Source organism: Phyllostomus hastatus, unplaced genomic scaffold, assembly GCF_019186645.2.
Source record: "Phyllostomus hastatus isolate PE091 unplaced genomic scaffold, TTU_PhHast_1.1 phas_scaffold_193, whole genome shotgun sequence".
Lineage (NCBI taxonomy): Eukaryota > Metazoa > Chordata > Mammalia > Chiroptera > Phyllostomidae > Phyllostomus > Phyllostomus hastatus.
The window spans coordinates 9,408,178-9,433,439 of record NW_025334015.1 but is presented as its reverse complement, the minus strand read 5'-3'; the positions used below and the strand labels follow the sequence as shown (position 1 = coordinate 9,433,439).

General features: G+C 41.5%; 1 protein-coding gene across 4 annotated transcripts in view; it reads left to right on the top strand.

The window, feature by feature from the left end:
- Positions 1 to 427: 427 nt before the first annotated feature.
- The window catches only part of APLP2 (amyloid beta precursor like protein 2), a 67,334-nt gene continuing 42,499 nt past the window's right edge, over positions 428 to 25,262 (top strand). For all 4 annotated transcript variants that reach the window (XM_045860155.1, XM_045860154.1, XM_045860153.1 and 1 more), the window contains exon 1: positions 428 to 625. In XM_045860155.1, the coding sequence (XP_045716111.1) occupies positions 440 to 625 (186 nt within the window). In that variant the 5' untranslated portion in view covers positions 428 to 439. The remainder of the gene's footprint in view (positions 626 to 25,262) is intronic.

Below are 25,262 nucleotides of genomic sequence, written 5' to 3'. Positions count from 1 at the left end.
ACAGAACCAAAAAGAGGGCGGTACCCAAAAGAATCTGAAAAATACCCCGTAAGGGCGGGGGAGCGGGGCGTGCCCGGATCAGGAGGCTGCAGACGGGCTGAGCAGCGATGCGCCGACTGATAACCGCGCGGGGTGTTGGAGGTCCCTGCGAGCAGCTACCCGGGCTGAGGTGGGCCCAGAGCCCACCCGACGCACACCCCCGCACACAAGTTGGGGCGGGGAGGAGCTGTCAGCGAACGGGGACGGGGCCTGGCGCGAGGCTGGAGAGGGCGGGAGGTGCAGGCTCTTTCGTCCGGTGATTGGGTGTGGGCTGACCAAAAGGCAGTGTCTTGGAGCGGTTCTACAGGCTGGCATTGGGTAGTGGAGGAGGAGGGCGTGGCTTTATGAAGTCAGTTCCGGTTGGTGTAAAACCCCCGGGGCGGCGGCGAACTGCCTTCAGATGCTTCTGGGTCGCTGTGGGGAAGGTCTTCGCTCCCTGTGTGTGAGCTTCAGGCCGAGCGCTAGAGCGACCCGGCGAGGGATGGCGACCACCGGGACCGGGGCCGCCGCGGCCACGGGCAGGTTCCTGGTACTGCTCCTGCTCGGGCTCACGGCACCCGCCGCGGCGCTGGCCAGCTACATCGAGGTGGGGAGCGGACGAACGACCAAGCGCAGTGTTTTTCACCCGCCGTGGGAGCGCGGCCTGTGGGCGGGTGGTTGGGGGGCGCGCGCACACGGGGAGGTGGTGGTCCGGCGCTGCGGCGGGTCTGGCACTCCCTCCCCCGCACCCCTGCTTGGTGCAGTGCTCAGCCGTGGAGGTCGGGCTGCCTCGGCCGCCGCAGAGGCCAAATGAAAGGCATCGGGGCTGCGGGGGGCGGCGGACCGCCTCGGCCGACCCAGCCCCCATCCCGCCCGCGACCCCTCCGCGTCCTCGGGGGACCCTGCGCGGTCCAGACGCCCACCGCGACTTTCCCCCGGACGATGCGAGCCTGGGTCGGCAGACCCAACCTCGAAGCGGTGCAGACTATTGGGGCAGCGCGCTGCTCGCGGACGGTGAGGGGCTTTCCCCACGGGAAGCGGGTTTTTGCATCCTTTGTTGGCGAGGTGGGCTCGGTTGTGGGATGCATCTTCCTAGGTTGGCCCCGTGGAAGCGCTGGGGTGCCGGGCGAGCGCGCCTGGGCTGCGCGGTGAGAGCGCTCCTGCACCGGCCGCGGGTGTCCCTCTGCTTCCTGCTCTAATGCCTCCCTCTCCGGGAGGTCCACCCTGCCAGCGTTGAGGAGGCCTTGGAGAGGAATTGTTAGACCTCTTTGCCTGAGTCTGGTTAAAAGAAGGGAAAGCCCCTCTCGGGTGGCCGTGTTGCTCCCTTTTAAGAGTGGGTTTCCTCGAGTAAGCAAGGTAAAAACTCTTTTTCTGCAACCCTACTTTTTTTTTGGTGCCAGAACTTAAGTAGTTCTGCTAGCCCTGGAAACATCTTTGTGCTGCGAGATGGTTATGTGGCCTGGATTCGTGGGCGATTCGCTGGAGTTGAAGCCGCGGGAATAGGCGAGTCCTTGGGGTCGATGTGGTTCTGCAGCATGTCTGGACACCGCCGCTGCACAGAAACCTTTCTGTTCGTGCGGGGACGTGGGACTTATTTTTACCTGCCTTCTTGAAATGGCCCTTGAGCTGTTGGACTGGAATGGGTGTTTCTGGTGGTGTCGTTTATATTTTTCCCTCTTCTCTATTTCAAAGATTACAGTTGATTTCTGCCTATTTAGCTAATTTCAGAGGGAAGTGAGACTGGATTTGATTACATAGGCATTGACAGACTTCCTAATAAAAACCCCAAGTTAGAATGTGTTGTACAGAATGTTAAGTATTTCCACGGGTAAAATAAATCTAATCAAGACGAACTTTTTCAGATGGAACAGCTGAAAACATTTGTATTCTGCTTAAAGCTTTAGGGAAAGCTTTAAGACAAATGATTTTTTAGGGAAAAAAGTCTTTAGATTACAGTTACTTGAGCCTACACACAATGGTTAGATTTATATCTTTGATTCCCGGTATGATGTCGCATGAAAGCAAGCTAGGTCAGTGGGCTGGGAGGGGAAGGGAAAAAAGGATTTTGCATAGAATACAGAACTTAAAGCTTATAGAAACGATTGTTCACACTCTTACCTCACTTCCCAGGGGTATGAGTAACTTCAGACACTAGTGAATTCAGTGTAAAGAATTCATCCGTTTTAAAGAGTATTTTCCTTTCAAGTTTAAGCAGAATATTAACGCTGGTATGCTTGCTTCAAGAGAGAACTAACAATTTCAGAATTAGTTGTGTATTGAATTTAGATTGTTACCCACCACATTGCTTGGCTCCCTAAAATGATTTTTTAAATGCTATTTTAAAATTTCTTTTCTTCAGAACTATATTTTTGCCCACACTAAATTATTTTTCAAATGGTTTTTTCTTTTGTCAAGCAGGCAGGATTTTATGCGTATGTATATATTTTTATTTTATTTACTTGTTGTCAGGCAAAGGATTGCTTAAGCCTTAATTTAGATGAGAATGGCCTAAATCTGGATGTCTTTGGGAAGGTCTTTATTGAGATTAGCCAAGGGGATTCTAGCCAAATCCCTGATCAAGTTGCTTGGCACAGAATTATTAATTGGAGAATCTTTAGTGTTGCTTGGTGTTGACTGAATTAATCTCTTACACCTGTTTAAAAAGAAAAAACACCTCTGTACTCAGGGTCACTTCCTTTTTTAAATCCAGGACAAATCCTGTTGTGTGCACGATCCCATTTGGGATTCTCAAACGTATTTGTGCTGAAACTCTGCACTGTATAAAGTGGACATTGAGGCTTCTGAGAGCCAGAACGTGAGTTCTTTCCTCCACTTTGGAAAGAAAGTAGGCCATTTGATAGCCAGTTTTCAGGGAAGTCAAAGTATGATCCCTGCAACAGAAGGTAAAGAGGCTTTGTGTTGGCGTATTTCTGAGTGGTGGCACGAGGAATGTCTGATTATGACTTGGAGAGATACCAGTGCATCTGATAGGAATATCAGTCCTTATTTTATCATAACTGTCTTTGAAATCTTTTGATGAATACGATAAACTGTTTTAACAATCAGGTCCTCCTTTCATAGAAGGGATTTGTTTCATCATCTAGACCTGCCTGCGCCCCCCAGCATAGCCACTTGTGGATAATAACCTTGCAGTTGTGCCTGGTGTGATTGAGGAATGAATTTTCCATTGTATTTAATTTTCACTTACTTTTACTTTTTAAATAATACTATTCCCTAGACCTGAAAATGAATATTTTAGGCTCTTTTTAACAAAACATTACTTATTTTTAGAGAGGAGAAGGGAGGGAGAAAGGAAGGGTGAGAAACACTGCTGTGAGAGGGAAACATCGCTCAGTTAGTTGCCCCTCTTATGCGCCCGGCTCTGGGCCAAACCGCAACCCAGGCACGTGCCCTGACAAATGGAACTGGCCACCTTTTGCTTTGCTGGTTGATGCCCGACAAACTGGACACACTGATCAGGGCTACTTCTGCTTCTAAAGACTGATACTCAAATCAGTCACTGGAAAACTTTTAACTATGTTTGAAACAACTTGGTTATGTGAACCTACTTTTCTAACTGTACATTTTGTGAAATATAAATGCACATTAAGTATTTCATTTGAAAATTTAACATCTGTGTGGAGATGTACTATAATTGTAAAATTCACACCAGATTCTGAAGACTTAGTATGAAAAAAATGTAAACTATCTCATTAATTATTTTATTTTAATTGTTGTTCAAGTATAGTTTTCTGTCTTTTACTGCCATCCCAGACCACCCCCCAGCCCTTCCCACCTCCTTCCCACCTCCCTCCCATTTCCACCCCCCTCATTAATAATTTTTACATTGATTGCATTGAAATAATAATATTTTAGACATTGGCTAAGTAAAACATATTAAAATTAGTTTTACTTGTTTCTTTTAATTTTGAACGTGGCTACTAGAAAATACTACATCCAGGGCTCACATATTTCTAGTGGATTGCTGATTTAATGTCTTGCTTGCAGTTGGTTCTGCATGTGTTTTTTTTTAAGCACAATTTAAAATATTGCTATTTTTTTGCCCCAAAAATTCTTGCTTGAAGTTGGTCCAGTATGTTCTTAAGTGTTTTCTTAGGACAACTTTAAATGTTTAGTTTTTCCTCTCTTGATTTTTTCAATTAAATTTTATTTAGAAATAACTTTAAGCTTACCAAAAAAAACCCCTGCAGAAATTATACAAACAACTCTCATGCCCTTTACCCAGGGACACCAGTAGTTAACATTCCCCCTACTAAGCATTTGCTTTGTCATTAATTCTGTTACTCATTTTTTTGCTGAACTGTTAAGTTGCATAAATCATGCCCCTTTACCCCTGAAAACTTCAGTGTGTGTTTGTTAAGAAGCAATGACATTGTCATACGTAATTTTGGAATAGTTATTGATTTAGGGAAATTTAACATTGATACACTACTTTAATGAAATCAAATACTGCCTGTATTCTAGTTTGTCAGTTGACCCAGTAATTTCTTCTTCTTCTTCTTCTTTTAGATTTTATTTATTTTCAGAGAGAAGGAAAGAGAGGGAGAATGAGGGGGGAGAGAAACATCAGTGTGTGGTTGCCTCTCACACACCCCCAACTGAGGACCTGGACCGCAACCCAGGCATGTGCCCTAGCTGGAAATCAAACCGGTGACCCTTCTGTCCGCAGACCGGTGGTGCCCAGTTCACTGAGCCGCACCAGCCAGGGCCCAATAATATTTTATAGCATTTGAAAACATAGTTATTTTTTCAAGTTAAAGAGCTTTAGAATTTTTGGTAGTAATATGTGAAGAGTTATTAATTTTTTCCAAATATAAAAATCAGATTTTTAAACTTACCTGATATTTTTGACTTTGGAAAATCAAAACTTAAAAACTTTTCAAGATTCTTTAACTACATTATTTACCCTTATGGAATTTGCAGACTTATGCATTTGCATTTTCTTTTTAAAATAACAGTATAAATATTATATAGGTAGTGCTGTTCATTGTGAAAATAAAAAATGCCTGTAGCCCTGACTGGTGTGGCTCAGTTGGTTGGGCGTTATCCTGCAAATCTAAGGGTTGCCAGTTCCATTCCCAGTCAGCGCACATACCTGGTTTGCAGGCCTGGTCAGGCCCCCAGTCAGAGGCTTGCAAGAGGCAACCTGTCGATGTTTCTCTCCCTCTCTTTCTCCCTCCCTTTCCCTCTAAAAATAAGTAAGTAAAATGTTTTTAAAAATACATGTAAGCATAAGAAATGAAAAATAACCTGAAGTCATATTGTGCAGGGAAACCTCACGGTAAATACTTTGGTGGTGTATATCCTTCTGGTTCTGTTGAGTATACAGCATTTCATAAAATGGCATGTATTGTGTAATGAAGCCTGTACCTACCAATTATTATTTTGAGTTGTCCTAAAATGAACTGTTAAAGAAAATAAAGTTGTCTGTGTGATTAAGAAGTAGGGATAAATATTTGTATGGTAACTGTAGTCTCTACGGAGGGGGCATTTTGAGAAAGAATTTGCAGTCTCCCACACTCCAGTTTTGATGCGTTGTTTTTTCAAAAAGTGAGGTCAACTAGATTCTTCTAATGCTTAATTATATTTACTGTAGTGCACCTTGATTTATGGCCTGAGGTGGAAGGTGAACCATGAAGGCTCACTCGAATAGAAATGCGTTCTAGTCCTTTGTATCAAGTATAACTAATAATCACTTTTGCTAAGGGACTTTTCTTACATAAGTACCATGAAGTCTTTATTTGATAAAATCTTTTATGTATAACTGTAATCTATTTTTTAAAACAGGAGTTTTCATTTGTTATTCACACTGCGGGTGTTAGATCCTAAACAGTACAGTACTGACAACAAATAATGGGCAGTCCTTTTTACTCTACTGAATGCTCTGGCACGTGATTTCTCCGTCCCGCCCCCAGGGGTTCTCATTGAATGCATCTGGGAGTTCTCATTTTCAACAGCTCCCCAGGTGATTCTTCTCTGCAAGTAGAGAAAAACAAGACAACACTCCAGCAACAACTAAAAAACCCCAAAAGCTTATTTGGGTACACTGTCTTATATAAGTTCCAAGACAGCCTGGTGAAGTAGGTACTCTTATCTCCACCTAAGAAGGGAACCTGGAAAGGCCACCTGTATACAGTCATGCAGCAGGGCCAAGGCATGAATCTGCCTGTCCCATTCTCAGCCTGTTTACTTCCTTTCCTCTACATCAGGGTGTTTCATAACATGTCCCTTTTGGCTGTGGATTTCTTTCTTTCTTTCTTTCTTTCTTTCTTTCTTTCTTTCTTTCCTTCTTTCTTTCTTTCTTTATTTTTAGGGAGGGAAGGGAGGGAGTGGGGGGAGAGAGAGAGAGAGAGAGAGAGAGAGAGAGAGAGATATCAATGTGCGGTTGCTGGGGGTTATGGCCTGCAACCCAGGAATGTACCCTGGCTGGGAATCGAACCTGGGACACTTTGGTTCCCAGCCCACGCTCAATCCACTGAGCTACGCGAGCCAGGGCTATTTCTTTTTACACATATCTATCTGTCTTGCCCACTACCAGAAAACTGGATTGGAATTTTTTTTAAAAGAAGCTAATTTCATAGAAGCACATATATATCTCTAAAGAATGTAATTACAGGGGACTTTGCTTTTACATTTTCTATGGCTTTTTATTATTTTTATTTTATTTTTTTTATTTTAGAGATAGGAAAGGAGGGGAGAGGGAGGGGGAAGTGGGAGAGAGAGGAAGTGGGAGAGAGAAGAGAAAGAAACATCAGTTTGTTGTTCCACTTATTTATGCATTCATTGGTTAATTTTTGTCTGTGCCCTGACCGAGGACTGAACCTGCAACTTTGGTGTATGGGGATGATGCTTGAACCGAGCTACAGTCAGGGCTCTGTGGCTTTTTAAAAGCATTTAATGTCTTTTAATGTAATATGCAAATTCATTTAAAAAAATACTGAGCTTGTTTCATCTTTGTGTTCTGCAAATACACACACACACACACACACACACACACACACACACACACGAATGAATGAAAATATGACTCTCCGGGGGAGTCGTCTAAAAATCACGGTATGGGGTTATTTGGAAGAGAAAATGCTACAAAAACCAGACTTGCAATCACTGCCTTAGTTGATGGACAGAACATTAGGAAGAGGTTGATTCAGTAACCAAGAGGACTGGAATAAGATTGTGGTCCAGAAATAAGATAATCAGCGTTTGAGGCTGGGCGCCTTAGGGTTGGTTAGTTGAAAGCTCAGCACAACTCTCCCAGCCTGCCTTCCTCAGCTAAATCCGCGTGGTTGCAACACCGCTGTTGCAGTTCTGGAGAACATGCTCCGATGGGGTAGTGTTCAGGGGGAGAAGAGACTGTTTTCTTTTTTATCTCCTTTTAAGAGTGTACAAACCTTGCTCAAAGCCCAGCAGCCCGAGACCCCCTCAAGTCTTATTGGACAGAATTGTGTCAGGTGCTTCTAGCCAAACCAGAGGGGATTGGAAGGGGCGGGACCTCTGTGATCCGCTGAGACCGCAGGGTGGCGTTGTGTTGGAAAAGGGGACTGTGGATGTTGGGTAGGTTACAGCCCAGTGCCTACTACATGGGCCTTCTCCTTTTGGGAGGTTGTATAGCTGGCTAGCTAGAAGGGAAAATAACTAATTTATTCTATCCGGGAGTTAAAATTTGGTGGTGCAAATGAGACACCGAGGAACCTTTCACAGTGCAGGTATGAGGATCTTAGCATTTCATGTTGAGGGGTATTACCATCCAAGATAGAATGGCTGGAATGGTGAAGCGTATGGAAAATTTGACATGAAATGGTGGGTACATGAAACATGGATGAACCAGAAAGGAGATATTTAGCCCAGAGAAGGAGAAAATGTGGGATTTAGTGGCAGTGGTGGTAAAGAACATAAGTATTTTTGAATATCTTATACTTCGTTTCTAGAGTGCTAAACGGATGACTAGCTTAGACTGAAGCAGAAATTTTACTTGGAGAAATGAGGGCAGTAAGGAGGACAGGACCTTTTATTTTACTCCCTTTAATTATGAATATTTCCAATGTAGCATATAGTAAATATATAAGAAGTACTCATATTCACACACTATTTTGTTAAATTTTAACACTTCCATATTTTCCTTATCCTTTGATTTTGACAGAATGAAAAAAATATAGACAGAGAAGTAAAACCTTAGAATAAGGCCTTTAAGCTCTCCCACCTCCCATTAACCTGCCTTTCCAGAAGTGACTCTTATCTTGAGTTGGGAGTTTAGCATTCCCACTTACGCCTGCATGCTGAGAGAGACCCCTGTCATCTTTTGGATTCCAAAGTAGCTTGCTCTGGCTCTTAGAGTTACAATAAGTGCTGGTTTATCAGTGTGCTGTTCATTGTTTGACAGTGTTTTATGATGATTTTGGAAGATACTTGAACTGGAAGGAAAGGTAGTCCCATGCCAGCATACAAAGCACCATTTTCAGCCTTCCCCACCCAACATCAGAAGCCCTTAGATATTTTTGAGTTTTATTGTTGTTTTTTAAGGATTTTATTTATGTATTTTTAGAGAGAGGGGAAGGGAGGGAGAAAGAGAGGGAGAGAAATATTGGTTAGTGCGGCACCCCACCCAGGGACCTAACCCATAACCCAGGCATGTGCCCTGACCCGGGATCAAGCCAGGGGACCTTCTGCTTTCTGGGACAACACCCAACCAACTGAGCCACGCTAGTCAGCACTTTCTTCAGTGTTTTCATAGCGTTTTGCACAGAGATGTTGTACATCTGGTGTTAGATTTATTCGTGTGATTTTTTTAAAGGGCATCTTTAAAATTTTGGGGGTTCTCTTTTTGTTGTGGTTGTAGAAATGCAGTTGATACTGCTAAGTTTGTGTACTAATTCTAGTAATTGAACTGCAATTTTGAAAATTTCTGAGTATCTTTTGTGAATTATGACAGTTTTATTTCTTTCCTTCTGATCCCTGTACCTTTTATTTCTTTTTCTTGCTTTACTGTACCAGCTAGGACTTTAGTAAAATGTTAAAGAGAAGTGGTATTAGCTGGTATCTTTAACTCCTGACCTCAGAGAAATTACTTCACCATTCATAGGATTCTTGTAGGTTTTTTGTAGATACTGTACCCTTTATCACATTAAGCTCCTTAATGCTAAGCTTGCCAGAGATTCTTGTTGTGAATGAATGTTGAATTATTTGATAACACATTTTTTCCAGCTATTAAGATGATCATTTGGTTTTTCTTTTTAATTTTGATAGTGTGAAATATATTAATTGATTTTTTAAAAATATACAACTGACTTTGCATTCCTGAAATAAACCATACTGAGCTTATTTAGTTATTTTCTGGATTTGGTTTTTAAAATTTTGTTCAAGATTTGCCTTTGTGCTCAAAAGTGGGTTTGACGTATAATTTTTCTCTTTTATAATATACTTATCGAAAGGAGTTAAGGGAGGGGAAATTGCCTCTTGTTATGTTTTCTGGAATATTTTTATTTTTTTAAATTAAAGTATAATTGACATACATTGTTATGTGAGTTTTAGGTGTACAGCATAGTTATTTAACATATACATTCCTTACAAAGTGATAGTGAAAATTTAGTAATTGTGTGTTAATTCTCTGGAATATATTTTTTAAAGGTTTTATTTATTTTTAGAGAAGGGAGGGAGGGAGGGAGGGAGGGAGAGAGAGAGAGAGAGGGAAAGAGAAACATCAATGTGTGAATGTGTGGTTGCTGGGGGCAATGGCCTGCAACCTAGGCATGTGCCCTGACTGGGAATCGAACCTGTGATGCCTGGTTCACAGCCTGTGCTCAATCCACTGAGCTACTCCAACCAGGGCAGTTCTCTGGAATATTTTATTTTAAGATTGGCATTATCTTTTCCTTAAATGTTTGGGAAAAATTTACCAGCAAAGCCATCTGGAATTTTCTTTGTGGTAAGGGTTTTAATTATTGATTAAATTTATTTATTAATTATAGGATTATTCCTATCTTTTTGTGTGAGTTTGGTTTCTCTAGTAATTTATTTCATGACACTATTTAAATTGATGTTGTTTATAAAGTTGTTCATAACATATTTATTGGTTTTGTAATGTCAGAATCTGCAGTGATGCCCCCTTTTTCATTCTTGACTTTGGTTATTTACTTATTTATTTATTTTAATCAGCCAGGTATTAGTGTTTTTTCTCTATTCCCATCCTTCTATCACCGTGCCCGCCCCCCAACTCCCTGCAACCATCAGCTTGTTCTTTACATCTGTGGGTCTGTTTTGTTTATTCATCTGGGTTTTTTAGGTTTCCCATATAAATGAGATCATACAGTATTTGCCTTTCCCTGACTTATTTCACATAGCAAAATAGCCTCAAGTCCATTATGTTGTCACAGATGGCAAGATTTCATTCTTTTATGGATGAATAATATTTCATTGTATATATGGACAGCATATCTTCTTTATCCCCATTCATCTGTTGATGGACATTTGGTTTCTTCCATATTTTGACTATTACTAATAATGCTGCAATGAACATAGGGTTGCATATATCTGTTTTTAAATTGAATTTATTGGGGTGACCTTGGTTAATAAAATTAAATAGGTTTTAGGTATACAGTTTTATAATAAATTATCTGTATATAGTGTGTTCACCACCCCATGTCAAGTCTTGTTCCATCACCATTTCCCCCCTTGTTCCTCTTCTGCCTCCTTCTACCCTGCATTCCCTTAGGTAATCACCATACTCTTGTCTGTGCGTCTGTTTTGTTTATTTATTTATTTAATCTTGCTTAATCCCTTCACCTTTTTCACCCAGCCCCCCAATCCCTCTGTATCTGTCAATTTGTTCTCTGAATCTGTAAGTCTATTTCTGTTTTGTTTGTGTTTTCATTTTCTTCAGATAAATACCCAGAAGTTGAATTGTGGAATCATAGGGCAGCTCCATTTTTTTGAAAAATTAAATTGATTGGGGTGAATTGGTTAATAACAGTGTATAAGTTTCACATGTGCATCATCTGTACCTTGCATTGTGTGCTTACCACCTGAAGTCTAATCTCCCTGTGTTGCTGCACATTTGACCCCTCTTACCCTCCCTTTTCACTCCCCGCCCACCTTCTATTTTTAATTTTTTGAGGAAGCACTGTACTGTTTTCCATAGTGGCTGCACTTACTTGCATTTGCACCAACAGTGCAGGAGGGTTCCCGTTTCTCCACATCCTGGCCAGCTCTTGTTATTTGTTGGTTTATTGCCGATAGCCGTTCTGACCGCTGTGAGGTGATAGCTCATTGTGGTTTTAATTTGCATTTCCCTGATTAGTGATGTTGAGCATCTTTTCCCGTGTCAGCCATCTGTACATCTTTGGAGAAATTTCTATTCAGAGCCTCTGCCCATTTTTTAATCAGAGATTAGTATGTGTGTTGTCTGAGGTCCTCATATATTTTGAACATTAACCCCTTATCTGATGTATTATTGGCAAGTACCCCCACTTTGTTGATAGTTTCCTTCATTGCACAGAAGCTTTTTAGTTTGATGTAGTCCCATTTGTTTACTTTTTCTTTTGTTGCCCTTGCCTGAGGAGACATACCCAAAAAGTTATTGTTAAAAGCTATGTCAGATAGTTGACTGCCTGTTTTCTTGTATGTTTTTAAGGTCTCAGGTCTTATATTTAAGGCTTTAATCCATTTTCAAGTGTATATGGTGTAAGAAAGTGGTCCAGTTTCATTTACCTTGCATGTACTTCTCCAGTTTTCCTAATACTGCTAATTGAAGAGGCTGTTTATCCCATTGCATATCTTTGCCTCCTTGTGGTCAAATAATTGACCACATAGGTGAGGATTTATTTCTGAGCTCTCTATTCTAGTCAACTGATCTGCATATCTGTTTTTTTTTTAAAGATTTTATTTATTTTTATAGAGGGGAAGAAAGGGAGAGAAACATCAATGTGTGGTTACCTCTTGTGTGCCCCCCCACCAGGGATCCAGCCCAAAACCCAGGAATGCATTCTAGACTGGCTATTGAACCAGCAACCCTTTGGTTCACAGGCTGGCACTCAATCCACTGAGCCACACCAGCCAGGGTGTTTTGATCTTTTCTTAAATAAACCTCCTTAACTTTCATATAATAGGGCCTGGTGATGATGAACTCCTTTAGCTTTTTCTTGTCTGGGAAGCACTTTATCAGCCCTTTGATTCTAAATGATACCTTTGCTGCGTAAAGTAATTTTGGATGTAGGTCCTTGCCTTTCATGACTTGGAATACTTCTTTCCAGCCTTTCCTTGCCTATGAGGTCTCTTTTGAGAAATCAGCTGACAGTCTTATGGGAACTCCTTTGTAGGTAACTGTCTCCTTTTCTCTTGCTGCTTTTAAGATTCTCTCCTTATTTTTAATCTGGGGTGATTTAGTTATGATGTGTCTTGGTGTTCCTCTTTAGGTCCAACTTCTTTGGGACTCTCTGAGCTTCTTGGACTTGCATGTCTATTTCCTTTGCCGGTTTGGGAAAATTTTTCTTCATTAATTTTTCAAATAAGTTTTCAATTTCTTGCTCTTCCCCTTCTCCTTCTGGCACCCCTATGATTTGGATGTTGGAACGATTAAAGTTGTCCCAGAGGTGCCAAAGCCTCTCCTCATTCATTCTGAATTCTTGTTTCTTCATTCTATTCTGGTTGAATGTTTTATTTTTTTCCTTTTGTTCCAAATTGTTGATTTGAATCTTGGTTTCCTTCCCTTCACTGTTGGTTCCCTGTATATTTTTCTTTATTTCACTTTGTATAGCCTTCACTTCTTCCTTTATTTTGTGTCCATAATCAACCATTTCTGTGAGCATCCCGATTACCAGTGTTTTGCTCCCCCTCCATGTTTTATGTTTTTGATGTCATTTTAGGTCTTTTTGTATTGTGTCTCTCCTAAATATCTGTTGTAGTTTTGAGTTTAGTTTGATGCGTCATTCTTTTAATATCCATGATCATTTTTTAAATGCCTAATTTCCTGTACTTATTAAGTATTTGGTTTTACCTGTGAGATTTTTCCCATATTTCCTTATGGTTATGGCCTTTTTTTTCCCTGCTTATAGAAGGCCCTTTAACATTTTTTGTAATCTGGTTTAAAGATGATGGACTCCTTTAGTTTGTACTTGGGTGGGAACTATCTGACCTCAACCCTGAGTGGTGATGTTACTGGGTTAATTGTTGTAGGTTGTCTGTTCCTTTCTTCCCGTACTTTGTAGATGTTTTGCCCCTCCTCTCTGACCTGAAAAGTTGCTGCTGAGAAATGAGGTGATAGCCTTATGGGGTTTCTTTGTGTGTAACTCATTGTTTTCCTCTTGCCTACTTCAAGATGGTCTCTTTATCTTTGACAATTGTCATTTTAAACACAATATGTCTTGGTGTGGGCCTCTTTGGGTTCATCTTGTTTAGAACTCTATTTCTGGGACCTCAATGTCTGTTTCCTTTCCCAGTGAGGAAAGTTTTCAGCCATTACTTTAAGTAAAATTTATGTCTCTCTCTCCTCCCTTTGGAGTCCTTATAATGTGAATATTTGAGTGCCTGCTGTTATCCCAGAGGTTCTTGTTTTTAAATTCTTTTTCCTTTTTGTTGTTCTGATTGGTTGATTTTCATTAGTCCATCTTCCAGGTTGTTAATCCATTCTTCTGTGTTAGCGCATCTGCTCTTGATTTCTTTTTTTTTTTAAATTTTATTTTAATCATTGTTCAAGTACAGTTTTCTCCCTTTTACTCCCATTCCAGCCCACCCACCCAACCCTCCCCACTTCCCTCCCATTACCACCCTCCTCCTAGCTTTTGTCCATGTGTCCTTTAAATTTGTTCCTGTCTGCTCTTGATTTCTTATAATATGCTTTTCATTTCAGTTGTTGTGTTCTTCAGTTCTGCTTAGTTTTTTCTTTTTTTTTTTAAGGTCCACTCATTTTTTTATTACACTTTCTAAGTTCCTGTATTCTACTTTCTGGTATGGTGAGCATTCTTATGATCATTTCTTTGAATTATTAGGGAAATTATTTTTCTCCATTTCTTTATGGTTTTGTCTGGAATTTTTCTTTTTCCTTTGAGAGATTATTCCATCTTTTCATATGTTTGACTGTCTTTGGTCAGTGAATTAGACAAAACAGCTCTCTCTCCAAGTCTTGAAAAAGTGGCCTTATGGAGAAGCGGCCTCTATGTAGGCTCTGTGTGCCTGGTGGTTTTAGCAGGCCAGTAGGATCTGAAGGGTGCTTAAGGTGTCAAGGGCACTGGCCTGCTAAGCAGGTGCAGCTCTGGATGGCAAAGCCAGGTGCATGTATTAATGCCCTGTTTCTACTTGCTCCCTTTGACCTGAACTGGGCTTGATCAATGTGTCTGGGAATGTGCTCTAATGAGTCTGCAGGCAGGCCAGAGCCCCTGGCCCCTACTCACTCTATGGAGGCGGAGGCGGATGTAAATTGCTTTTAACCGTGGAGTGTTACCACATTGCTGGAGAGCTCTTGTGGCTCCTCAGCCTTCTCTAAATAGTCTCTCTTATACAGGAAGTGGTCTTGTGTAGAAGTGACCTCTACATAGGCTTTATGTGCCTGGTAATTCTGGGAAGCCAGTTGGAGCAGAACAGGTTTTTATGGTGCCTGTGGCCCCGCCTTTCCAGGCTGGGGTGACTCCTAACAGGGGGGCCAGGACCTGTTCCTGTGTGTTCCCTTTGTTTGGAGCCAAAAGGTTCCAGGCAGCATAGCTGGGAATGCCCTGCAGCTGATCTTGCAGGTAGGCCCAAGCACCCAAGTAGAGCTCCTGCCACCACTGTCTAAGTAGAGGGGACATACACAGTGGTGCTCCGGAGCCACGAGCAGCTTCCAGTGTCCACCTTCTCTGGTCTCTTGTTTGTTGTGCAGAAGCTGTTCATTCAGCCTTCAGTTTGTCTCGCAGGAGTGGTGCTGTCCACATTCATGGGTATTTCAGTTTGCTCACGGGAGGGGGTGAGTTCAGCATCCACCGTGCTGCCACCATCTTGGCCCTCCTAATAGTCTTTTTAAATAATCAACTTTGGATTTTGTTGATCCTCTGTATTTTATGTTTATTTTACATTTTATTGCTTTCTGCACATCATTTCCTCCTTTCTACTATTCATGGGTTTATATGTTCTTTTTCTAACAGTTTCAGATGACTGCTGATTTCAACTTTTTTCCAGTCTTTCTTTTTTTATCATGTGTTTCCCTAAAGCTATACATTTTCTTTTGTACAGGGTTTGAGTTGCAGTTCACAAATTGTTTTGAGCTTTCTATTTAACTTATTCTCATTAATTAATTTGGCTAACTGATTTAAAAATTCTGTTATAATTGACATAGGGCATTTTGCAAATTGAAGGTGTACATTGTATTGATTTGATACATGTATATATTGCAATATGTTTACCACTCTGATATTTGCTAGTGCCAGGTCAGTTCATATAATTATTTTTTGTAGCTAGAACAATTAAGAACAACTTTGACATTTATAATATGGTGTGCTGTGCTTTAAATCTCAAGAAACTTATATTCTAGTTGCAAATGTAAACTCTTAAGCAACACCCAAGTTTTTATATATATATATATATATATATGTATGTGTGTGTGTGTGTGTATTCTCTTTGTTCATGAATCTGTTTCTATTTTGTTTGTTCACTGACTTGGCTGTTTAGAGTCCACCTAAGTGAAATCATATGCTGTTTATCTTCTGTCGGTGTTGCCACTTTACAAGTGTTGCTACCACAGCTGTTTTTCATTTCCATTTTCATGAACTACCTTTTTCTACTCCTTTACTTTCAGTCTGGGTAGATTTTTGTTTTGAAGTGGGTCTCTTGTGGACAGCATGGATATGGGTCTTGTTTTCTTATCCATTCAGCTATGCTATGTCTTTCGATTGGCACTTTTAAGCCATTTACATTTAAAGTGAGTATTCATAGGTATGTGTTTATTGCCATTTTATTCTTTTAGCTGTGTTCCTCTGTTTTTGTTTTTGTTTTGTCCCCCCCCCCTTCTTAAAGCAGTCCCTTTAACATTACTTGTAATACCAGTTTGGTGGTAAGGAACTCCTTTAGCTTATTCTGGTCTGGGGAGCTCTTTATCTGTCCTTCGATTCTAAATGCTAGCTTTGTTGGGTAATGTAGTCTTGGTTGTAGGTCCTTGCTTTCGTCACTTTGGATATCATGCCAGTCCATTATGGCCTACAAGGTTTCTGGTGAGGAGTCTGCTGACAGTCTTACAGGAGCTCCCTTGTAGGTAACTAACTTTCTTTGCATTCTTTTTTTTTTTTTACCTTGTCTTATTTATTTGTATATCTGCCTTGCTGCTTTTAAGATCCTCTCTTTGCCTTTAACCTTTGCCATTTTAATTGTGATGTGTCTTGGTGTGGGCCGCTTTGGGACTGCGCTTCCTGGGTTGTGTGTCATTTTCCGCCCCCAGGTTAGGGAAGTCCTCAGCCATCATCATCAAATAGGTTCTCGATCCCTCGCTCCTCTCTTCCCCTTTTGGTATCCCTTGCTGTGGATGATGGTTTCCTTCATGCTGTCCCAAATGCGCCTTGAACTATCCTAATTTTTAAAATTCTTTTTTTTTCTTTTTGCTGTTCTGATTGGGTGTACTTTTTTAACTTGCCTTACAAATCACTGATTTGATCCTGTGCTCCATCCAACCTACTGTTTATTCCTCTGGTGTTTTCTTCATTTCAGATAATGTCATCTTCATTTTGACTGGTTCTTTTTTATGGTGTCTATGTCCTTTTTTATGTTGTTGCAGTTCTCACCGAGTTCCTTGAACATTCTTATAACCGTTCTTTTGAACTGTATATCTAGTAGATTGCTTGCCTCTATTTCATTTCTCCTGTTCTTTCATTTGGGGAATGTTTCTTTGTCTCCACATTTTGGCTGCCTTTTTGTGTTTGTTTCTATGTGTTAGGTAGACCTGCTATGATTTTCAGTCCTGGTAGGGTGGCCTTACATAGTAGGTGCCCTGTGGGGTCCCGTGGTATAGTCTCTTTGATCACCTGCTTTGGGTGCTCCACGAATGACCCCTGTGTGGGTTATGAGGGCCCCCCTGTTGTAATTGAGTCGTAATTGCTGTTGGCCTGTTTGTGTGTGGGGTGGACCCTCAGGCTGGCTGGCTGCAAGAATCAACCCTGACCACAGTGTGGGAGCTGAGCACCCAGAGTGGAGAAAGGACCACGCTGCGCGCCGAGGCTGGCTTTTACCAGCACTGGGCCCAGGGGCAAGTCAGCAAAAGTCCCAGCGCCCCCTGAGATCCACCTCTGGCTGCTTGTTCACTTAGTCACTGAAAGAGGTGCATGAGACAGGTTTTCAGTGAGTCACCAGGTAGGGACAAGTGGTGTTCGCCGGACTGATACAGGCTGAAACAGTGCCGGGACTGGGTCTGAGACCTCTCAGTGAGTGTCCCAGGGTGTACAAGCCTGTGTGCATCCACTAGGTGCTCGGTACCTTTGGGCTGAGGCAGGGTCTCAGTGAGCCGTCAGGGTGTGGCCAGCAGAGTTTATCAGGCCCCAGCAGACCAAGATTTGGCTGTGTGAAGGTGAGGCTCTGTATGGTTCCAGCGTGCGAGAGGAAAATTTCTCCTGTCCTAGAGCCACATGACTCAGTCTGTCCCAGAGTCTGCCTGCAGCCCGATCTCAGCAGGGCAAGGCTACTGGGAGTGGGGAGAAGGGGAGATGACAGTCAGGCTTGGGGGAAAGGGGGGGTGTGGCCTCTGCTCCAGGGCCACCAAACTCAATCTGTCCCAGATTCTGACTAGACCTCGGCAGGGTGGAGCCACTAGGAGTCCAGAGGGTGGGAGCTACTGGATCTGCTGTGATGGGGAAGTGCCAGTCAGGTTAAAGGGAAAGTGGGGGGAATATTCCCCCCCCCCCCCGCAGCCACACAACTCAGTCACTGACACCCTCTGAGTCTACTCAGACCTCCACACCCTGGTCTGGGAAGCTGACTCCTCAGCAGGGTGTGAGCTCTGCAGGGTGGGGCCACGGGGAGTCCAGAGGGTGGGGCTGTTGTATTCTCCCAGGCACATGCCCTGAGGTGTGTGCACAGCAGGAGGTCCTGGCAACTGTCCACTCTGCTCTCCCACCCTGAGAGTACAGGGTTGGTGGCTGTGAAGGAGATTTTGTGGGTTGTCCCTTTAGGACAGGAATCTCTAGCAGATTCCTGTCTCTCCCCGGCAGGCAGAATCTCTGCTGCTTTTCACAGCCAGATATATGTGGGTGCTTCTTCCCAGCTCTGGTGCTGTGGACTAGGGAGCCTGGTGTGGGATTGAAGAACCCCATGCTTCTCAAGGGGAACACTGTGTAGCCGAGATCCCTCTGGACTCTCAGCTGCACCTGTGGGAGCAGGGCCAGCCTTTCTTTTGTGCCCGCACTTTGTACTGGTTTCAAACATAGCTGCTTCTGTAAGTCCGTGGTTAATACAACTTCTCTTCAGCTGCTCTGCAGTCGGTTATTCCCGTTGGTCGCTTCATATTTTAGTTGTAACTCCAGTTTGGTCCTGGGAGGTGGTGAGTGTAGCTTCCACCTACTCCACCTCCTTTAAGAGCTGTATCCGTGAAGGGATGGGAATAGAATTTCTTCCATCATTTTAAAGATCTTACTTTATTGCTCATGTTTGATATTATATCCTGATGTTGAATATTGTCAGTGACTTTTACTTAGCTGTCAGTGTAATTGTTGCTCCTCTAAAGGTAGTGTTCCTTACCTCTGGCTACTTTTAAGCTTTTCTCTTTGAATCCGGTTTTCAGCAATTTTACTATTCTGTAGCTAGGTGTGGATTTTTAAAAAAACATACAGTTGATCCTTGGACAACGTGGGTTTGAGGGGCCCAGATCCCTGCATGGTCAAAATCCATGTAGAACTTTTGACCTCCCATACATAACTCTCCTTGACCACCACCCACAGGGCATTGGTTCTGGGACCCCCAGGCATAGTGAGATTGGTGGTGACGGAGCCCTCTGCGTAACACGGTGTAGATCAGCAACTTTCAGCCTGTTTTGTCTCACGGTGCACACAAACTCATTACTGAAATTCTTCAGCACACCAGAAAATATGTTTAATTTTTTGACAATCTAATAAAAAACAATAGGTATATTCATTCACATTGGATGGCTATTGTTTTGTTGGCTGTTGTCATTTTTTATTTGACAATCTGAAAGAAAAAGGTCCGTGCCCCTGACTAAATAGTTAGGTACTGCATGTTTTAAAAATTCTTGCAGAACACCACTTGAAAATCACTGGTGTAGATCAATCCACACAGCTGGCTGTTCGCATTTGCGGACTCCTAGCCTCTGACTGAAAACAGTACAGTTGTTTGTTGAAAGACATCCAGGGATAAGGGGATCTACACAGTTCAGATCTGTTTACTTAGCGGGTCAACTATGTTCTGCTTTTAGAGCTCCTTGAACCTGTGGTTTGATATATTTCATCAGTTTTAGAAAATCTTCTGCCATTGTCTAAGTATTTGTTTATTTATTTTAAAGATTTTATTTATTTTTAGTGGTGAGAAGGGAGGGAGAATCAGAGGGGGGAGAAACGTCAATGTGTGGTTGCCTCTTGTGCATCCTCAGCTGGGGACCTGCAATCCCAGGCATGTGCGTTGACTGGGAATTGAACTGGCAACCCTTTGGTTTGTAGGCTGGCACTCAGTCCAGTGTGCCACACCAGCCAAGGCCCATTGTCTAAGTATTTATATATCTGTTTAAATATTTCTTCTGTCTGATTCTCTCTTTTCCTCTGGGACTCTAAAAACAAACATCTTGGTCCTTTATCCTCTGTCTCTCCATGCCTCATTTGATTGATCCTCTTCTGACCTACCTTTCTGCTTACCAGTGATTTCTTCAACTCGCTTTAATCTACCATGCAGTCAATACATTGAGTTCTTAATTTCAGTTATTGTAGTTTTTAGTTTTATAATTGAAAATTGGCTTTAGAAATTATTTCTAGATCACAGCTAAATTTCTCAATTTTCATCTTTTGTTTCTTTAAACATTTCAAGTATACCTGAAGTCTGAGAATTCCAGTATCTGGGGACCCCCCTGTGGGTCTTTTCCTATTGTCTATTTCTGCTGGTTTTCATTCATGTTATTTTTGTCTTTTTTGTCAAATTATTTTTGAGTATGTGCCAGACTTTTTATTTACACTGATGCTTATAGATTAATTTGAGGCTGTGCTAATGTTATGCTCCAGAGAGCATTTGATTTGCTCCTGCCTGGAGCTTGAAGATAACTAGCAATTCAGGATCTCATTCTCATTTGAGGGATTGTGAGGATTAGAAGGTGGGCTGTAGTCTCTGTGAAGTCTTGTCGACTTCTGGAATACCTTTCTAGGTTCAGCCTGCTTTGGGGGATCCATTCCAAACTTTAGGTTCTCCAAGTATCTTTCCTTTCCCCTCTCCCTGCTACCCTGGACTCCAGTCCCTTTCCCTTTATTCCTTCCATGGGGTCAAAAGCACTATTCAGCTATTTTCTTCAGGATGTTTCAGCATCCAGAGGAAAAAAGCCCTACAAGGGCTTCCATACTTCTCTGGGTACTGACCTCGTAAATTTTCACTATCTTTTTAGATCCCTACTGCCTTTAAGCATGTGTTTTAAAAAAAATATTTTATATTGCTTTTCTAGTGGTTTTCATTAGGAGGATTGCTCTAAGTTGGAAATTAGTTCCCACAAAATTAGATGTTTAGCCCTGGCTGGTGTGGTTCAGTGGATTGAGCACCGGCCTGCAAACCAAAGGGTTGCCGGTTTGAATCCCAGTCAGGGCACACGCCTGGGTTGTGGGCCAGGTCCCCAGTAGGGGGCACGTGAGAGGCAACCACACATTGCCGTTTCTCTCCCTCTCTTCCTCTCTCCCTTCCCTTCTCTCTAAAAATAAATAAATAAAAATCTTTTAAAAAATTAGATATTTACTCAGTTTATAGAGAAAACCTATGTGTTTTTAACTAATTAGTGAAGAATAGACAAGCAGGAATATAGTGGCAGATTCTGCTGGTGGTTAAAATAATAATAATAATAATAATATAATAATAATAGTTATATTTGTGGTAAAAGTGCTACGTATAGTATATTCATGGAAGCCTTAGAATAACCCTCTGAGACATGAACTGCAGTTGTCCTTGTTTTATCAATGCTGGTCACTTGGAGCGTGCACAGATGAAGCAGCTTGACCACGGTCACAAATCAGTAAGTGATGGCCTGGCTCTCAAATTTGTGCTCACTGGCAGAACAGACAGCCCGGGTCAGAGTCCTGGGGAAGAGAGATCCTGGGTGGCATGGGAGCACCAGAGTTCTGTGGAGAAGCTGACCAATCAACATTTAGGCAAACTTTTGCTTTAGATGATTTTTAGTAATCAGGAAGTAAAGAGGAAATTCTTCTTCTTTTTTTTGTTCAATACCAAATCACTACTAGTTCATAGTATTCAGATTTATAGTGTTACAGAACAGACCTGGGGGTGGTGGTGAATGATACAAAGGACCTCCCTTTTTTCTTCAGGGTTCTCTCCCCGCCCCCATACTAGGTTCACTTTGGCCACCACCAAGAGGAAACACATCTCTCAATGTCAGAGATTGGTGAAAAGGAAAGGAATTATTATTTATTTCAAAGTTATGCAGGCTGTAAAGTTCTTTAGAATACCCACAAACGCACACAGTCCTTCCTTCTCCCCTTCACCCAGTCTGGGGTACCGCATCTCAGGAAAGAAGTAGAGGTCCATGGTTCAGGCTTGCAGCACCATCCACGTGGCAAAAGGGAACACTTCCAAAGCTGGGTGGACCCCACTCTGCCAAAGCCACGTGGTTCTCCCCTTCTGCCACAGCTGCATGGTTCCAACTTCTTGTATGGCTGCTGTGCCTGGGTTTAAATCCCAGCACTAGTCTTCCTCTGCAGCCCCATTTCCGACTCCTCCCACAATCAGTTACACCTGCCCGCATTCTTGTATTCTTTCAGCTTTTCTAGGCTGTCATAGTGAGTCTGGGCAGGCCTGGCCCCATGGTCACGCAGGTGCTGTAACCTGTAACCGGGGGAGTTGCCTCCCATTTACATCTTGGGTGGAAGTCACTCCCATCCCCCTGGCTCAAAGCATGGCCACAGCTATTTAACATATCTATGAAACCAGTTAAAGGTTATAGATGTGTTAAATGATCATGCCAGATGTTAGCTACAAAGATGTTGCTGTACAAAACAGCTCTGAATGGCCCTGCTCCCTGTGTCCCATCCCGCAGCTCAGACTAGCGGGGGAGGGTGAGGACATCCTGTATATTTTTCTAATATTTCCTGGACTCCTTGAGTTCTGGACCCCATTCCAAATCCCTATTTGGGGTCCCCCTCTTGGTTGTACCCTGTTACAATAGTAATTATACATTATAATTTGAGTGTGTATGATCTGTCTCAGGAACCAATTTGCTGCCTCTTACAATCTTTCATTGAAAATGATCGTGAGAGTCTAAATTGACTTTTTTACAAATTATTATGGTGGCTCTTAGTATGTATCATGTCAAAGAAGAAATATATATGTCATTGTTAAAAATTCAGAAAATAAAAGTAAAGCCAAATGAAAACCAAAAAAAGAAAGAAATGGAATATAATTTATCATCTAGATAAATTGCTTTTTAATTTTTCCAGTCTTGTTTTCTGCACATCTTTATTTTTTTAAAGAATGGATTTTCCTTTGTATGTTTAGAACCTATCCAGTGCCCACTTGACATTTTGAATAACATTTCAAGCCATTAAATATTTTACAACATAGCTTTTGCTTGAATCACTTTTTATTGTTCGGGCTTTTGAACGCCCTGCATTTGAAATGTACAGCATCCATGCTGAGTTTGGAGCACTTTAGCTGAGGCACAGACATTTCGAGTTAGTCAGGATGCTGCCCTTCCAGCCATGGGTTGGGTATTTGCTGGCACTATTGAAACTAATTTGAATATTTGAATTTTGCCCTTATTTTTATAAAACTGAATGAGAAATGGGGAAAAATGCTTATTTTATTGATAAAAAACACATGGTTTGATGGAGTTGGTGTTTATTTGGTGTTTTTTAGGTTGAGTCTTTGAATTTAGGTAAATATGAAGTTGGCTCATTTATGTAGGAAAAGTTAAGGAATGTTTATAAAATGGTAGGCTTAAACTTTCAGGAATTTTACTAAAACACTAGGAATAACAGAGATCACTACAAATTATTAGTTTTGGTAGCAGAGCCCCCAGTAACATGCATACCTTAAAACTTGCTCATCTTTTCGGGAATATATCATATACAAAGGTAAAGGCCTTCCTCTTCTATAATTTATTTAATTCATCCCTTCATCATTAGGTATTTACATTTCTAATTTTTTTCTAAACAGTATGCAGTGGCTTTATCTTTTTTATCCTTATAGCTAGATCTTAAATTGACATTTAAAAGTGCCCTTGAATGTAAGTAAGTGCTTCAGAAATTGAAGCCTTCCTGTGGTAATAAGTTCCTCTGAAGTTCTTCGTGGTCATCACTATTAGCACGCATCCATTAAGTTACTGTACGCAGGACACTGTCCCAGAGCAGATGGCACCAGCTGAAGCAACACGCAGATCCTAAGATGATAAGTGAAAGGAACCTTTTATGTTGTTGGAAAAATGATAGTCATTGGTTTGCTAGTCTTTGAAGTAGATTACTTTCATTTAGCTTATCTTTTTAAAACCTATTTTTATAGGGTTTCCTTCCAGACATTTTACATTGTCAACCACAAACTACAGAAGTTTCCCTAGATCGTACAACTCAAATTCCAGTTTTTGTGTTGTGCAGTAAAATGTACATAACATAAAACTGATCACTTTTACAATGTTTAAGGGTATAATTCAGCAACATTAAGTACATACATAATGTCAAGCAACCATCAATATTGTCCATTTCCAGATTTTTTTCTGAAACAGAAAACAGAAACTTTGTACCCGTTAACTAATAATTCCCTGTCCCCTCCCTGCCCCTGCCCCCACCGCATACCCCCATGCCTCTGGAAACCTCTCAATGAGTTTGTCTATTCCAGGTGTCTCATGTAAGTGGAGTCATAAAATATTTGTCCTTGTTCTTTGGTTTATTTTAAGGCTCATGTATCAGAATGTCATTTCTTTTTAAAGCTGAGTAATTCACCATTGTGTACGTACGTGCGACATTTTGTTTATTCATTTGTTAATGGAAATTTAGGTGTCTGAACCTTTTGGCTATTGTGCACAGTGCTTCTGTGAACAATGTTGTATATGTATCTGAGTTCCTTCTTCCTTCCTTCGGTTCTTTTGGGTATGCACTGAAAAGTGGAATTGATGGATCATATGGGAATTTTGTGTTTAACGTTTTGAGAACAACCCAACTCTTTCCCACAGTGGCTGCACCCTTTTATAGAAATTCCCACCATCGATGCACGTGGGTTCCAGTTTCTCCACATCCCCACCAACACTTGCTTCTATTTCTTTTATAATAGCCATCCTAATGTGGGTGCGAAGTGGTATCTTACTGTGGCTTTGAGTTGCACTTACCTAATGAGCAGTGATGTTGAGCATCTTTTCACGTTGGCCGTTTGTGTGTCTTCTTTGGTGAAAGATCTGTGCAAGGCTTTCTGAGTTGGGTTTTTGTGGTGGTGGTCGTTGAGCTGGAGTTCTTTAGTATCCTGGCTATCAGTCCCTTATTAGATAAGTGATTTACAAGTATTTTCTCCCGTTCTGTAGGCTGTCTTCACTCCCTTGGTGGTGTCCTTGGGTGCACAAAGGTGTTTACTTTTTACCAACTCCAATTTAGCTGTTTTTTCTCTTGACTGTGCTTTTGGTTTCATGTCTACAGCACTGCCAAATCAGAAGATTTTTGTTTTCTTCTAAGAGTTTTATCTTTATAGCTCTTATGTTTATATTTTTGGTCCATTTTGAGTTAATTTTTGTATATGATTTAAGGTAAGGGTCCAGCTTCATTCTTTTGCCAGGTGATTATCCAGTTTTCCCAGCAATATTGGTATTAAAAAAAGGCTTCCCTTTCCCCAATGACTGGTCATGGCATCCTTATCAAAAAATATCTAACAATATCTACAAGAAGTTATTTCTGAGCTCTCTTGTATATCTGTTTCGTTGTTTTCTTAAAATGCTAGTAACACACCATTTTGATTATTTTAGTTTTGTAGTAAGTTTTGAAATCAGGAAGTGTGAATCTTCAGGTTTGTGCTTTTCAGGGTTGGGAGATTCTATGTGAACCTTAGGATGAGTTTTTTAATTTCTACAAAAGATGCTGTTGGGGTTTATATGG